The sequence below is a fragment of the Streptopelia decaocto genome, assembly GCF_964273445.1.
Source record: "Streptopelia decaocto genome assembly, chromosome: 1".
In the NCBI taxonomy this organism is placed as follows: Eukaryota; Metazoa; Chordata; class Aves; order Columbiformes; family Columbidae; genus Streptopelia; species Streptopelia decaocto.
Genome location: NC_138663.1, coordinates 120,211,817 through 120,228,308, shown reverse-complemented (window position 1 = coordinate 120,228,308; position 16,492 = coordinate 120,211,817). Strand labels below are relative to the sequence as shown.

The 16,492-nt window shown below is 41.4% G+C and overlaps 1 protein-coding gene across 2 annotated transcripts in view; it reads left to right on the top strand.

Moving 5' to 3' along the window:
• Positions 1-2,066: 2,066 nt before the first annotated feature.
• Positions 2,067-16,492, top strand: part of MORC3 (MORC family CW-type zinc finger 3) — a 29,855-nt gene continuing 15,429 nt past the window's right edge. Inside the window, exons 1-7 of one of the 2 annotated variants that reach the window (XM_082044564.1) lie at positions 2,067-2,251; positions 7,459-7,531; positions 10,386-10,518; positions 12,253-12,467; positions 12,741-12,888; positions 14,875-15,022; positions 16,258-16,389. In XM_082044564.1, coding sequence (XP_081900690.1) covers positions 2,213-2,251; positions 7,459-7,531; positions 10,386-10,518; positions 12,253-12,467; positions 12,741-12,888; positions 14,875-15,022; positions 16,258-16,389 — 888 coding nt within the window. In that variant the 5' untranslated portion in view covers positions 2,067-2,212. Of the gene's footprint in view, positions 2,252-3,079; positions 4,298-7,458; positions 7,532-10,385; positions 10,519-12,252; positions 12,468-12,740; positions 12,889-14,874; positions 15,023-16,257; positions 16,390-16,492 lie in introns of those variants that run through there. The other variant, XM_082044565.1, reaches the window with a different exon arrangement.

Below are 16,492 nucleotides of genomic sequence, written 5' to 3'. Positions count from 1 at the left end.
AGCACATACTAAGCTTGTAATAGGCACCAGGGAGCTTCCCAGCTATAAATGCATGTAAAGCAGTTGGGTTTTTAAAGTCCTCTGGGAAGAAAACTGATAATCTGGACTTAAGGTAAGTAATAGTCACGGTCCATTTGGTGATGGACTCGTGATGATTCATTTACCTTGATCTTGAAGCACAAAATTGAGGCAACCAAAATGCCAAGGGGTTATAATTCAATCAAACAGTGTTACTTGATTATTTTGCCTGTAAAGCTGCATGTGATAGAGAAAGTGGAGAAAAAGAAAAGAAAAAAGAAAAGGGGGAAAGAAGGTTGGCTACCACCAAATGAGTCCCAAAGGTCTCAGGTCCTGAACAGTGTCCTGCCAGTCCTTGTCGTGATCCATGATCCTTTGGTGGGGAGATCTCAATGATGTCGTTGGGAATCATCTTTTATGCTTCTTCACCCCGCCTTGTTCCCATGGATTGAGGCCAATCTCCGCCTTTGTTTCGCAATCCAAGCTTAACTGCGCAGGCCCAAAGAGTCCCCACGTTGCTTGCCAGAACCTGTCTGCGCCTGCACTGCCTCGCGTTCAGGAGGTCTCTTACTGGTCCGTTGGGTGACCTCAGGACCCTCTGTGAGCCTCCGTGCATGCCCCTCTTCGTTGGCCTTAGTAACAGGGAGGAGGTAGGGGCAAGTTTGGCTGAAGCAGCAGGTGAAATCCATCTTCTGGACAGTAGCTATTGTTACCTGTAGCCGCAGCTCAGAGAGACCTGTACAACACAATTCTTTTCCTCAGGCCTCTCTCCAAGTCCTTGTACAATTCTCTCTATCAGGGCATCCGTTCTCCAAGTCCCTGATGGTGATGTTAAGGCAAATACTGCTCTTCAGACCGATTCTGACACATGCACAGCTCAAAATATGTCTCAGCTGTTACTGTGGCCTTTCAGTAATTAAAGGGGGGCAGAAGAAAGATGGGGACATACTTTTTAGCAGGGCCTGTTGCAACAGGACAAGGGGTAATGGTGTTAAACTAAAGGAAGATTCAGGCTAGACACGAGGAAGAGATTTTTTCCAATGAGGGTGGTGAAACACTGGCCCAGGTTGCCCAGAGAGGTGGTAGATGCCCCATCCCTGGAGACATTCCAGGCGGGGCTGGATGGGGCTCTGAGCAACCTGATCGATTTGCAGATGTCCCTGCTCAGTGCAGAGTATTGGACTAGATGGGCTTTGAAGGTCCTTTCCAACCCAAACTATTCTATGATTCTATGAAATGCAATGAAACACCTGAGGAATTAAGTTCTGCAAGTAAACAGCACGTGAAACATGAACTCTGGCCTCTACTCCTCCTGCAGAACGTTTGCTACTTGTACGCAGCTCTATAGAGCAGAGGTAAAGCCTGTTCAGGCTCCTTCTCACTTTCCCAATTGTGTGACTTCTGCGGTGCAAACACCCGCAGCAAACCCCGGCACTGCCCTCCGGCCTCACGCTGCCTCCAGAGCGGGGCCGCCCACGGCTGTGCCAGCGCCCCCGGCCGCCGGGGCAGGAGGGCAGCCCAGCCCCCTGACCGACCTCCCGGCCTAACCTGGCGTTCCGGGGCGCGCCGCCCAGGCAGGCAGCGGCCGCTACCGACGCCCTTCCGCGTTGCTCCGTGTCAATCATTTAAATTCCGTGCCAATTAATCACTTGAACGCTGATGCCGCCGGAGCACCAGCATAACGCCCGCGATCCCGCCAGAAGCGGAGCAGCCTCGTCCCACCGCCGGCAGAGGGAGCGCGGAGCCGCAGCCCCTCCGCGGCTGGCGGGAGCTCTGTCCCCCGCGGCGACTGTGACCCGCCCCCGCGCTACGCCGCTCCCCCCCGCCGCTCTCCGGCGCGCAGGACGACGGCGTTTGCACCGTAGAAGGGGAACGCTCGGGACACCGCCGGCAGGCTGGCCCTGCCCGGCCCGGCCCCGCCTACCCGCTGCCTCAGAGCCGGCGGCAGGACAGCAGCTCCCGGCCCCGCCCCAGCGCCCGCCCCTGGGCCCGGGGCCACCGCCCTCCCCGCAGCGCTGCCCCGCCCGCGGGGAGGGGGCGTGGCCTGTGCGCCGAGGCCCCGCCTCTCCCCGGGAGCGGGCGCGCTCGGGGCTGGAGGCGCGCGGGGAGGGGGCGAGGCGGAAGTGAAGGCGCTGGGCGCTCCCCGGCCGTTCCCCCCGCCCTTCCCGCCCCGGCGCTCGCTGCGGCACAAAAGATGGCGGCGAAAACACAGGGCGGAATCCGCCTCAGCGCGGTGAGTGGCGCGGGGCGAGCGGGCGAGGGCCCCTGAGGGGACGAACTCCCTCCCCCGCGGCGGGGCTGGCGCCGTGGGGCAGCGTGGGCGCCCGTGCGAGACCCGCGGCGGCTGGGGGGCTGGCGCTCTAGGGAGGCGGGAGCTGCTGCGGCCGCCGCTGGCAGAGCTCTGCGCTTTCTCTCGGTGAAGGCGGGGAGCGGCGTCTGCGCGGGCCGGGGGCGACGCCTCGGCTCCCCGGGAGTACGAAGTTGTCGGCCAAGTGTTGGGGAGGGCGGGCTCCGGAACCCTTCGCCTAAAATAAACCAGCGCCCCCTTCACCCCTCCCCCCGTTGCCTCAGACTTCCCTCTCGCCGTCCCCGGCTGTGCCCTCACCCAGCCCCTGGCGCCCTCTGCTTGGGTCGCTTCCCCGCGGAGAGGAGCCCGGAGTCAGCCCAGCAGCTGCGGGGCGGGGGAAGCGGGGCCGCCGCGGGGCAGCGGCGGCTCCGTGGCGGGAGCGGGGCGGGCTCGGCCGCTCCTCCCGGTACCGGGTTCGGTCTGGCTGTGCGGGAGGGAAGTGGCAGCCTGTGGGGAAGTTTGGTTGGGTTTTGGGGGCGGGATGGGGATTCCACAGTGTGTTGTAGGGAGGTAGGTAGTTGTGAACGTAATGACCTCTAATTGGAAGCTTAAAACCTTAACTACTTCTTGCAGGGTGCCTGATTACATATTTAAAAGGGTGACGAATGCACGTGCAGTTAAATCCACGACTGCATTGTGCTTTTCAGTACCAGTATTTGCCCTTTCCTGGCAGCTGGTCATTGCCTTACTTGTGCTAATATAACACAATGTTCTTGCATACAGGCGAGAAGTGTAAGCTAAAGTTGGTGCAAGTGGTAACCTTCTGAATTATTTTTAGGATGCTGTTTGGTTTTGTTTGTCAGTAGTCATAACTGAAAGTTGACATTGAGTCTTTTTCCAGTGAAAGCTGTGAGTTTCATAGCTTTTTCACTGAAGAAGTGAAGCAGCTGATATAGTTTTTTAACAGATTGTGTCCTACAGTGTAAAAGGCTCTCTTTTATAGAGAGCTGATGGTCACAGTCTCTTTTGTCAGTAGCTGTTCTTTGGAAATGTTGGGTTTCTCCAAAGTATTTCCATTAATTTCAGAAGCATATATAAACAACACAGGCAGTATGAGCAACCCTGATAACTCATTCCCACACTGGCATTTATCTCCTTCTGTTGGTCTGATAAATTTTTTCTCCGTTGCATTATGAGAAAGATCAAGGAATTGATCCAGGTTAAAAATAAAATCTAAAAATTATTTTTATTTTGGATCAGCTCCCTGAGGTGGTTCATTACCCAGTCGTGTAAGTGGACTAGCGTAACTGGGAGAGAGGAAGAAAAAAGAATGTATGATAAGAGAAACAAGAAGCTAGGTGGGATAAAAGCAAGAGGAGGAAAATGGCAGTGGGGTTGTTCCCCCAAAAATTGCAAAGTACTTGTATAAGACAAGACAGATTGTTCAGTGGCAATTTGATTTGTGCATACCTTATGCTCTGCAAGGAGTGGAAGAGTTCCAGTTTTCTTGGAACATTAGAATTCCCAAAGCTATCTGTCATTTTGAAAGATAATCTGATATATTCTTAAGTATTTGCTGGTTGTTATTGTAGGAGATGCTACTCTTAGTGCAGCTGAGTCTTTTTATAATATGCATTGTGTGTGCAGTTTGAAGGCAAGGGAGGTTTAGTTGTATCTCCGAAAAGCGTTTAGCTGCGCGGGTTCTCAGGAGGGAAAGTGAAAGTAACCAAAACCCACTTACACCCAGTGAGCAAAGCAGCTGAATCATCTCTGCTACGGTCATGCCAATATAGCCAAAAGTGAGTGTTCACTGGGGATCAAATGCTTTCCTACTGTACTTACCGAACTTCAGTTATTCATGAGCTACTTAAAGTGGTGGTTTGATGAAATGAAGTGTTAGGGGACAAAATGGACTAAACTATTTCCTGATAAACTCATCAAGGAAATCAGTTGTTGCTGACAGCCGGGTATGCTCTGAAGCAAGCTACCAAGGTAACGCCCTTAAACTACTATTCTCTGTTTTGTAGTCCGGTTTTGTCATGTTTCAGTGCCTTACATGAGCAGATGGTGGTACCTGCTCTGAGGTGGACTTTCCCATGGGCTGCCCTGTGGCATACTTACTCGCCTCTTGCAGGGGAGATATTAAAGCCACGAATCGGTTTTCTTTCAATTCCTGTGTTCCAGTCCATATCTTCTAATTTCATACAAATAGCTCACAAGTTCCCGGTTCTGTGTACAACCTTCTAGCCTTTCTCAACACCTTACCACTTGAAATGCCCATTCAGAGAAGTTCAGGATATTTCTTGTGTTTGTTTATAGAAGATGATGTTTCTTTAAAAGGCTGTTCTTTTCGGAGTTAATCACTAGTATGCAGCAATGAAAAGAGGGATGGAGAAGCATTGCATTACACAGGCAGCGTGTGAAGGTATTTTATTGCCATGCACATGTACACTTTGCTTCACAGAAAAAAAAAGTACAATTATCTGTGATCGTGGCACTGTCAGTGACACTGAGGTTCCTTCCTTCATCAGCACTGTCTGGTGACTGGGGAGGTTCACAACTGTGAATTCATGCCTTTATGAAAACTACAGTGAGGACTTTTCAGAGTCTGTGTTGCTGAGGTTACCATGTAACTCCAGAGGTCATGGTCTAGCTGGGTTGTGTAGTTGGGCTTTTTCACTGCCGAGCAGCAACTTATTGTACCAGTGAGCTGAGAAGATGCTGAATGCTTGAATGTGCATTTGCCTGGTGTTTTGTTTGTTTTGACAATGAGGGATTTCAGGTGGAAAAAAACCCAAACAAAACAAACAACAACAAAACCCAAACCTGTTGTTTCTTGCATATTTTGATCATGAAGCTTAGAAAGCAAAAGAACAAGTGCTTCCAGCACTGTGAAAGGTTAAAGTGAACAGAATAATACAAAGCTCATTAGATCCACTGAGTTACTTAGTTACAATAGGCTTAATGTAATTTTCTTCTTGGATTCTAAATTACTTGTAAGCATCTGTTAGGAGTTTGAAAGGGGCACAGTGACTTAGCCAGACTCAATTTACCAGATTTAATAAAACTGGAGTTTTAAAGCACAAATGGCAATGTAGAACGTAATGTCTATTTGTACTTGTACTCTGGCTCAATGGAGAAATGCAGGGATTAAGTTGCAGTCTGGAAGTGTGTCTAGTGCTCTTGTGACCTTAGAATCAAGGTGAGGTTTCTTGGCAGTTTATGTTGACCTGAACTAGGGCTGCTGCTGCCTGGCTTCTGCTCCGGTATCTGTTTCGCAGCTCTAGAACTTCCTTGTAGTGAAGGGAAGCTGCTGAAGCAATGTACATTGTGATTAAGTTACAAAGGATGTACCCATCATTAAACAATAACATGATTAATCAAGATAAATGTTTCTTAACCACCTGCAAAATGAGGGGTTATTTTTCAGGGTTTCAGATCCTCTTGCATGACGAGATGGAGAGAGAACATTAAGTAATGCATTGTTGAAAAGCAGGATGCTTAGCTTATATTTAACTAGAAACTAATGGATGTTAAGGAACTAAGCCATAGAATAGAGAAGTATAATTCAAGGCTTGAACTAACTAATTATTTCTGTAAGCGTGTACTAATTGCGCTTGCACGAAGAACTGCCAGCATGGAAAGGTCGAGCGGCAGGCATGTGAAGAAGACTATGGAAAGACCCTTGGAGGAAGCACACGACCACCGAAGAGTGCAGTACCTGTAAAAGGACACTAGATGGCAGCAAAGACCATGAAATAACTAACTTCATGTTTACGTAATAATTTCTTCGTATAGATATATTGTATGTTAAAAAATTCCAAGAATTGTAATGAATATAAGCAACACAAGAGTGTCCAGTCGTTGGGAGCACTTCTGGTGGAGAGTCCCCAGCACTGCTAATAAAGAATGCCTGCCTAACAGTGTACTTAATGACACTTGAGTCAATTTCTTTGTTTCAGTAACATTATTTCTTTTCACTGATAAATGAACGTGGAGACTTGAAGTGGTTGCTTGCTTTTATTTAAATTTTAACTATTAAAAGTGCTTGTCAGTGTAGTGGTTCTATAAAATTTGTGAAGTATGGATATATACACACTATTTTAAAATATTTTCTTGATTTGTTTAATATAATGTGGATTATAGTATGTTTTTTTCATGTAACTGCACTGTACATGGGCTATTTCCAATGTTATGTATTCATAGATACTGCTTTTTATACCATCAACATAACTATGCCAGCAAGGCTTAAGTATCTATGTGCAGTGGGTTTGTGCTAAAGGCTTTGTAAAAGTGTAATTACAGATATTCTCAGTGGTAGTGCAAATGCAACTGTGTCAGTTTCAGCAGTTAAATTTCTGCAAATATTGTATTGACAAATCCTTAAGTTATAGGGGTATTTAGTTCAGGTTTTCTTAGTCTTTTGATAGGTAAATATATATGAATCCCGGCTTTCATAAATTACTTGAGAATACTTTTGTTGTTGATGTCTATAAGATACGTCCCATAAATAGGTACTTTATTTGCATATTCTTATCTGATGCTAGTAGTGGCTACATTTCTCTGGTTACATCTTGTCACAAGTGAGCATGAAATGTAACAGATCGGATTGCTAAAAGCACAAACCACTGGTTGAGAGAATCTGACAGGTGATTTTGATTAATATGGGCAAAAGGAGCAATGATATTGTACAATAAGTCACTGAGTATATTAGATGCTGCTCACTTTTCAGGTTCAGTTTAATACTCATGGTTTAGCATGTACATTTTTTACATTTCAGGGCATGCACTTCTGTTATTAGATTTGGACTAAAACTTTGATGTGTTCTGTAACCTCTAGCATTAGTATGTAGTGATAGTTCCTTGTATTTTTTATAAAGAGCGTTTGACAAGATAACAGTATAACCCATGCTCAGAATATAGTATGATACTGTGCTGAATTCTGTATTGATTTTTTTGTCTTGAATAGCTGTATTAATACTCCCTTTAAAAGGCGTTGATATTATTATGCCAATATCTAAAAGTAAATTAAATTGCAGTCTTTTGATAGTGTTGTACAAAAGAGCTTCATTTAATGTTACTTTAGTGTACTGTTTTCTGGATTGATATTGTTGAAGAGCGCAAACTAATGCCATTGTTTGTGGTTTATTTCAGCTTTGTCCAAAGTTCTTGCATACCAACTCTACCAGTCACACCTGGCCTTTCAGTGCAATTGCAGAACTTATAGGTATGTGGATCAATACCCTCCTCCCATCTGCTTTGACCTTTCCTTTTTCTTCAATGCTTCCTCAAAACATCCAATAGTCATTTTTGCACGTGGTCACAATACCCCTCAAACATCCTAATTTTCTTATTTTGGATTACCAAGTTTCTGGCTGAATGTCTTCAGGGTTATACTTGGGTGTTTCCTTTTGGTGGTCCATCCATCAGTGTCCTAGGAGTTCTGCTCTTTGTTATTGTCTCTGTCATCCGCTCGTAGCTAGGGTGTGTGTATCTGTTTAATTTATTAGTTCCTGTTGATCGTCTTGCCCTTGATTTTGAATAGCTGTTCACTGGATATCTTCAGACTTGCTTGTTTATTGAGTTGGGGAACAATTAGCAGACTTTCTGTAACTGGTTCCCCAAAATAACAGGTGTGGTTTGGGAAGACTTGCCAGGTTTATCAAGCAGTTTGCTGCTGCCAGCAGGAGCAACTCTTCTGGTCACACATTCCTTTGCTTCCCATGCATGAGTCTTGCTGTTGCTAATCCAGAAAATTAACCTAACAAACAAAAGTAAGAATTTTTAGGTTAGATAAGGCCAGAGTTGTCAAAAAGGAGGAAACCAGAACCACCTGGCTGTGGGAAGGGCTCACTCTTTTGGGGGTAACAAAATATTAAGTCATTTCAGCTGTTTTGTGACCCGTTGCTATACCTGTCTGGAATGACTGTAGGTGTGCTGTGCAAGGCATGCAAACTTGTCTGCTTCTTTTGCCTCTGGTTTGTCATATGTGTTGCTTTAACAAAGCTTCAAAAGCATAGTAGCAACATGTTGGTTGTAAAGGCTTCTGCTTAGACATGTTGATTTAAATAAGTTTTGTAATCTGCCTTTCACATGCTATGTAAGGCTATACCATGAACCAAATATCAAATAATATAAATAGGGTTACATTATGGAGGCCTGAGTTTTAGTTTATGCGGAGTTAAAATGGTAATGGTCTGTATGCTAAAATTTGCCTTTTAAGCTCTAGTCCTTCCTGTCAACGTTTTGCTGGTTATATTGCTGGCTTCTCTCATTAGTCCCCAGTCAGATTAAATTTAGCTGAACTAATGGTGATACTTGGAAGAGGGTAAAAGAGACATCTAGAGAGAGCTGGTGAGCTAGCAAATCAGAAGGCTTGCACGAACTGTGGTTTTAGAAAAGTGCTTGCAAACTTAAAATTGTATTTGAAGTATCCTATTTTGTTGCTACTGAAATATGTTTTATGAACTTTTTCACCGTGGATGCAATTTGTACTTTATGCTTATAGAAAGCAAGCTACCAAGCTGTGATTCCCTTTTATAGGCTGCAGTATTGGCTTGAGCTGTTTATTTATGGCCCTCAGCTGAACCTGGAAAACAGGCAGTGAGGCAGGGACACTGCCTCCTGCTGCCCCATCACAGTCCACCCCTCCTCCTCCATGTGCTTCCCCCGTCACAAATTCTGGGAGTAGCACAGTGCTGAGGAGGCAGGGGGAAAGACATGTGAGAAAGTAGTGTTAGGGCAGATGAGATTTAAACTAGCTTTGCTGCCAAGAAACGTTTGTGGAGCCATGGTTTCTGATTCACTTGCAGTACCAATACTGCAAGCTTTTTAAAATCCTGTAAATAAAAATTTTAGTTTAAAGTATTTTGTACTTTTCTTCTGTGAAAGTCATACCTTCTTAGATTTGAACAACTTGCACTGGCAAAATACGTATTTGTGACACACAGCTCTGGTAACGTGGGAGTGATGTGGTAGCAGAGCAGCAGTAATTTTTTCCCCCTAAATCTCCTGCACCCCTGGAATCAAAATTCAAAATGTCACAGAACTATGTAGGATCCGGGGAGTTGGGCGTCAGTTTTTTTGCTTGCCTTTTTTTTTTTTTTTTTTCCCTCCAGTGTCTCAAATTTGATTGTCTGAAGTTGTGATAGTATTTTAAATCTGATTTCCCGATGAGAAGGCCTGCAGGATGTTGTTGTGGCCATGGATATTGGTGATGTGCTGTTGTCTGCATTATGGACAATAACCCAACCCCCAAGCACCAGTCAGGAGGGATGTTTGCGTTGCTGGGAGAAAGTACATATTGCAACAGCTCCTTGGGAAACAGGAAACCAGAGCAGAAACTTGTGTTGGTTTCAGTTTTTATTCTCGTGTTTGAGCTGTTCATCTCCACCTAGATTTTTTTGCCTATATGTTATTGCCATCTGTAATAGCTGAGAAATTGTTGTTTTCGGGCAAGGTTTGCCAGGTTTTGATGCAGCTGATTCATCATAATGTTTTGGTTTACTGCTGCCATCTTATAAAGAAGATAGTGTTTTAGGAGCCTTTGGCTTTAGTGTAACATTTACTTTATTAAAAACTATGGCTTCTTGCTTCTGTGCAAAAGTTGACTAATATTTAGTGACGTAGCTGAGAAATTTATATTTATGCCAGCAGAAAGTTTCTGCAACTGTATTACATATGTAACTGTGAAGTTGAATAATAGCCACAATTTTAGAGCTCCATTACTTTAGCGTGTAACTCTTCAGGGCCATAGGCCCACAATTAGGGATCTATGTTAAGCTGCTATATTCACTAAATGAATATATGTGCAAGCGTAAAGCCATAGTAAAGTTAGGGGCAGCTATTTCATATAGCTGTTAGGCAGTGTTGCAAGGCTAGCATTTGGCAGATTGATTATATATATATATATATTCCCACTAGATAGAGTATTCTTATGTGCTACATATGGATTTAAGTAACTGGAAGAGTTGCTATCTGATATCTTCGCTGGGATTAAATACTTCAAAATATGTTCACACTTCAGCTGTTAGATTTTTGCTCTTTAGTATCCCAGCCTTGTTTGTTTTCTTTCTCTTCAGATAATGCTTATGATCCAGATGTGAGCGCTAAACAGATATGGATAGACAAAACGGTGATAAACGACAATATATGCTTGACGTTCACCGATAATGGAAATGGTATGAACTCGGAGAAGCTGCACAAAATGCTAAGGTGGATAATCTCTTTTGCATTATTTTTTCTTGTAAAAAAAATCCAGCTTCTAGTTCTGTTATTGCTCAGCTGCTTCATTTTTTTCTCATATGTAATCCACTAATTTTGTTCATAAATTTAACATTTCTGAAGGTGAGTAATTGTCCAAGTGAGACTCCAGAATAGACAGATAATCATAAAACTTCTACACAACTTTGTCAGTTTATCTCATGGTTTCCTTTTATCCTTCCTGTCAGCTTTCCCATTTAACTTTCCGTGCAGTGCCTGTGCTGTGTAAACTCTCTGTAGTGCCCTTTAGTGGATCTAAGGACAATTTAGTGTGTGTTGTTTGTTGTTTTTTGTTTTTTTTTTTTAATTCAAGATTAGCAAGCAAGACAAGAAGGGAGATTTAGTTCAAACCCTTTGGAGTACTGAAAATAGAAGGTATTGTGGAAAACGTAAGGGAATGCTAACTATATTTATGTGGTTTGTGTCTTTGTCTTTAAATATTCTATAGGGTTTGAACTGATCTCTTTGCAACTTTTGTTTCTACAGTTAGCAAAGAGGTTGCTGTTCAGTTGCTCTGTTGGTATGAAAAATTGCTCTACCTGCAGATAAATCCCTGGGTTTAAACTTGAGGAAGTTTGAATTCAAACTCTTATTTTTCTTTTTCTGTTAGATTCTGTAATTAATAGCTTGCTTGCTAAATTCTGTGTTCCATATACAGCTATTTGTTTTGCTTTAAATGTAATGTGTAGTTACTAAAGGAAAACTTGTAGATCGAGTGGAGGGGTGTGGTTTTAGCAATTGTCCCATTGCACTCAGTAAGGTGAAGGCAGAGTTAACTTTTGAATACTCTAAATGGTGTCCAGGAGTAATGACAATTACTTGAGAGGTTCAATTAAGTTGCAAATTTACTTAAAACTCAGTGGAATTACAGCAAATAGTGGCTTGGCAAAAGTTTGTAACTGTATCATAAAACTTAACATGACTTCAACAACAAACTCACAATGATACTACTCTTGTGTGCCCAGAATAAAGTTAGGAAGAGAGAAAGGGAGTGAATAGACAGACTGAGATATCAGAAGAAAGGTGAGATTTCACCACTCCAGTGGTCTGTTGATCTAACAACGATCTCTGTAGTTCTCTTGGTGGTGGGTGTGATGAAACTTCATGCCAGTGTCCCAAGTGAGAAGTTTTTTTATACTTCAGTTCATTTGCATGTGTCATAGGAGAAGGCAGCTCATCTCCTCTCTCTGCTTGCTCCTCATGCTAATCAAGGAGATTGTTCCAGATTGTTCCAGTTGGTTTGTCCTCTAGGGGTAGCTGGTGATTTTGTTATTTCAGCAGTGATATCTGAGTGACCCTGCATTTGTTCCAGCCCAATTAGTGAGAGCCCAAAGAAGAGATACCATTAATGAGGCCTTTGTTTTGCAAAGAATAGGGAGGCCTCAGGGAAGACATAAGTCCTGTCTTCACAGCACTTATCTATTCCTCGCTGCCAGAAGTTGCAAAGAAACAGCTGTTTAAGCCATAACGAGGTGCATACCATGTCCATCACAGCAATGTTATATGGGCAACTCCCAGGATTTGCTTAACTGTACATGGTTTAATTGTATAGTAGTCCCTGATCTTTAAAACAAGGGATTAACTCATTGTGCTTAAGTCTATTTTAGTAAGTCTTGCATATGAATCTTTTGGGTTTCAAGTTTTATAGAGCTTTTTACACTCTTCTAATGTTTTCATATATTTCAGCTTTGGCTTCAGTGAGAAATCTGTGATGAATGGCCGTGTTCCAGTGGGACTGTATGGAAATGGGTTTAAATCAGGGTCCATGCGCCTGGGAAAAGATGCAATAGTGTTCACCAAGAATGGAGAAACCATGAGTGTGGGCCTGTTATCTCAGACTTATCTTGAAGTCACAAAAGCGGAACATGTCATGGTTCCTATAGTGACATTCAACAACCAAGATATCCTTTCAGCAATTTCCGAATGAAAAGTTGTAGGTATATGCAAAACTTGAATGATAATAGCAGTAAAGGAAATCTCCTTGTCTAGTTTTATAGATACCATAAATAAATTGTAAAATACAAGGAAGGCTATGATTTGTTAAAGCCTCTAATTTGTGGAAGCTTTGAGATGGGGAATGAGAACCTGTGGAGTACAGGATACTGTTGCAGAAGTTTTCTCATCTTCTGAAAGCTTACTTCATTCCAAGTTACTCTCCTTAACATAACGCTTACGACAGATAAGTGATCCAACAGAATCCAAAAACAGCCTGAAGGCCATCTTAACGCATTCTTTATTTTCTACTGAGAAGAAATTACTGGCAGAGCTGGATGCTATAATGGGGAAAAAAGGAACAAGAATTATAATTTGGAACCTTAGAAGGTAAGATGAAGTCTAGTCCCTTATATTAATATTTCTCATCGAGTTGATGATGTCTCTTGGTGTATGCAAACATACAAGGATTTTTTGGTAGAGTAATTCCAAGAGAATGTGGGCAGTTAGCTCTAACTGGGAAACTAGAGTCAAAACTTGCATGATTGAAGGGATGTAATTTAAATGAGAAGGTTGCTAATATCTCAAATAAAAACAGATAGAATGAAAATGTAAAGGACTTCATGTTTTACTTTGATAAGATACTGTTGCTTTTGCCAGAAGGAAAATTGAAATAAATAAATTATAAGCCTCTTATTTCAGATCTGTGAAATTATGAATGTAAAAATTGAAACAAAAAATATTGGTATGTACAGACAAGTAATACTGGCCTTTTAAAGTTTCAAGTCAGCAGTATCCCTCTAGAGGGATCTAGACCTTTCTAAACATTTTAAGTTTTAATCATAAAATAAATAGAAATCCAGTTACAGCTGTGTATATATCTTATCCAGTTGCATCTGTAGGACTGTTCATGGCAGTATAGATTTCCAGCCTTTTCTAGTTTTGACTTGCTTGTTGCCTTTTTTTTTTTTAAGCAGCTGTTGCTGTAGCAGTGGCAGATGGGTGTCTTCTCTTCCCATCTTCCTTCTCTTTCCTTCACATCTTTGCTGCTGCCTTATTAGCAGGGAAATTGTCTGATGGTCTGTCCAGAAAAGCTATAGCATGCCTTTAACTGTGGTGGCATTAATTGGTTGGAAAGATGTTGTCTTGCACTATGTTCTTAAATGTTTGCTTACTGTGGTTTTAAATACCTGAAATAAGAAGTTATCCATAGGAAGCGATTTTGAATGGTTAAAGTCCTGTTGATTTGGCAAGAAAACAACTTGTTCTTCAGTTTCTTACCTTTATTGTTGCCCAGCAGAAAAAGTGAGGGAGGGGGGCAGGAAACCATATCTGGATGAGTATAGGTTAAATGTTTCAGGAAAAGGTTCTCAATCAATTAGAGCAGGTGAAACGTTTGTTTTTTTTTAATTTAATTTGTTTCTTGTGAGAACTGGAGTCCTGAATCACTTTTAGCTTAGGAGATTTTAATACAAGAAAGCTGGAGGTAAAAAATGTTTTACTAATTCTGGTTGTTTCCCCGTGCCACCTGCTCTACAAGAAAAACTTCACCTCCTTTGCACTTTAGAAACTAATTTGCATTGCCCAGGTAGATTTTAATTTATTTTTAGATACAAACATTTTTAGAAATGTGCATCACTTCGTCACTTCAGCAAAAGAAAATACAGTGAACTCAGCTAACTCGGCAGGAAAACTTTCATGTTCTGGATTTTAGAGTGTACTAATGGGAAGTTGTGGGAAAGAACACTTTAGGGGGGAGTGTTCATGTTGTTTCTAATATGTTGTAACTGATTCTACTAAAAAAAGACCCGTTTCAGTAGTTGAAGACTATTTCTGGAATATTTGTGCCAACTATGATATATCTCAATGTTGTGCAAAGGTACTGCCAGTATACTGCAGGGCATACATCTGCAACTCAATATAGTGTATACATCTGGTGAGTGGTGCAATAATAAATTATCGTAATTATTGAGTTGGAAAGCTTTGCCGAGTGTCATTTTTGTAGCATTAAAAATCTTAGGAAGGCAATTTATAGTGTTCGGAAGTTTTGCATTGAGAAGGGATGAGTGTGTCTTGGTCCATCCAGAATTTAAAGCTGATACTGACTGTTTTTATTTTTGAAGTGTGACCTGTTTAGAATTAAGTTAAATTCATTAGTGTCTCACCTGCTATCACTTTTGTTGTATTCCTTTGATATCAGAAAGGAACTGGTGAACTTTGTGAATTTTAGCAAATCTGTGAGGAAAACTACCATGGCTCAAAGGAATTCCCATTCTCTTGTATCTTTGTGGTGGACCCAGCAGATATCACAATATCTTTTGTTGTCTCTTTTTTTTTCCCCATAATTAATATATATTTTAAAATCTTATTTCTTAGAGATAAAAATGAAAAAACAGAGTTTGACTTTGACAAGGATAAATACGATATAAGAATTCCAGAAGACTTAGATGAAACAGGCAAAAGAGGATATAAAAAACAAGAGAGAATGGATCAGATTGTTCCAGAAAGTGACTACTCACTGCGAGTATGTATAACATTTCTTAAAATTAATTTGTTGGCTTATTTTGGAAGCTGGAGGGTTTATGTTTTTGTTTTAATACCATTTACTATACTACAGAAATGTTGGTTGGGATTGAGAAGAAATGTCAGAATTTGAATGTTAGGGCAATATGTCAACATTGATTTTGAAAATTGAAGGTGGAATGTATTTTTGAACTTGTGTAAATATTTTCTGTTTATTTAGAAGAAAATTACTGGGGTTTATGTAGTCTTGCAAATAAACTTGGCTGTTAAATGTAGCCATCATTATCCGTTTAGGAGCAAGAAGGAAATAAAATCAGTATCTTCAGAAATTAAATATGGGTGTATGTGCTTGTCAGTAGAGTAAACATTCCATTGTAGTCCAGGTATATGTGGATCTAGTACTGATACAATGCCCATGTGGATCTTTTAAAACACAGGTATTGGTTGGCAAAGTGTCATTTCTAGATTTTAAAAAGAGGTAGAGGAATTAGGAAGGAGTAAGCACCTCTGTTTTTTTTAATGCATGAAGACAAGGCCTTTCTGTACACTGATTCATAGGACCGTTGTCTCCACTATTGATTCATAAGCTTTGAAGGCTGCTTTTTTTAATTGCATCTGGAATTACTAGTTGTTCTGGGCACTTCTTGTGGATAATATTCAGAAGTATTATTCAACTAAAACCTTCAATTGTTCTAGGACTTTCTGAAGTCCTATATCCACTTCCATTATTAGAAGTTGTAACTATAATGATAAATGAAATACAAATTAAAGTTCACATATCTACACGTTCTTAAGATTGCGTACGTATTATCAAGCTATGATAATATGCAGTCCTTTGTTACAAAGTTAACACACTTGCTTTTATTTGTTAGTTTAAAGTTTGTAGTAGAATTTTTAAGCTCTCAATAGGCGATAAGAAAAGAGAGACTTGTGTATTTGAGAGCTCCTGTAGTGGTAAAACTGCATCTTCAGATACCTAAACACCTGATTAACTTGTCATATTCATAAAAGTTGTTCTTCAGTTGCTATTCATTTAACTTGTGCTATACATATGCTTATTATACATCCTTGTATTTCCTACTTTTCTGGATTCAAGTTGGAAAAAAACACATTTCATAAAATCCAATTAGAACTTGAGTTTGTCTTCCTAAACATAATGTGTATTGTAGAATATTTGTATCTTGAGGTTTTGTTTTTTTTTTTTTTTAATAACAGAAGTTACTTTATGTTTTGTAGGCTTATTGCAGTATTTTGTATCTGAAGCCAACAATGCAGATCATTCTGCGAGGACAAAAAGTGAAAACACAGCTGGTTTCCAAAAGTCTTGCCTTCATTGAACGTGACATATATAGACCAAAATTTTTGAATGTATCCTTTGCTAATATTTACATCATTGCATACTGAATTTAATGATGTGACCTTTTTATGTAAGTTGTCTGGATTCTGCTGGGTATGTTGCAGTTATGCTAGT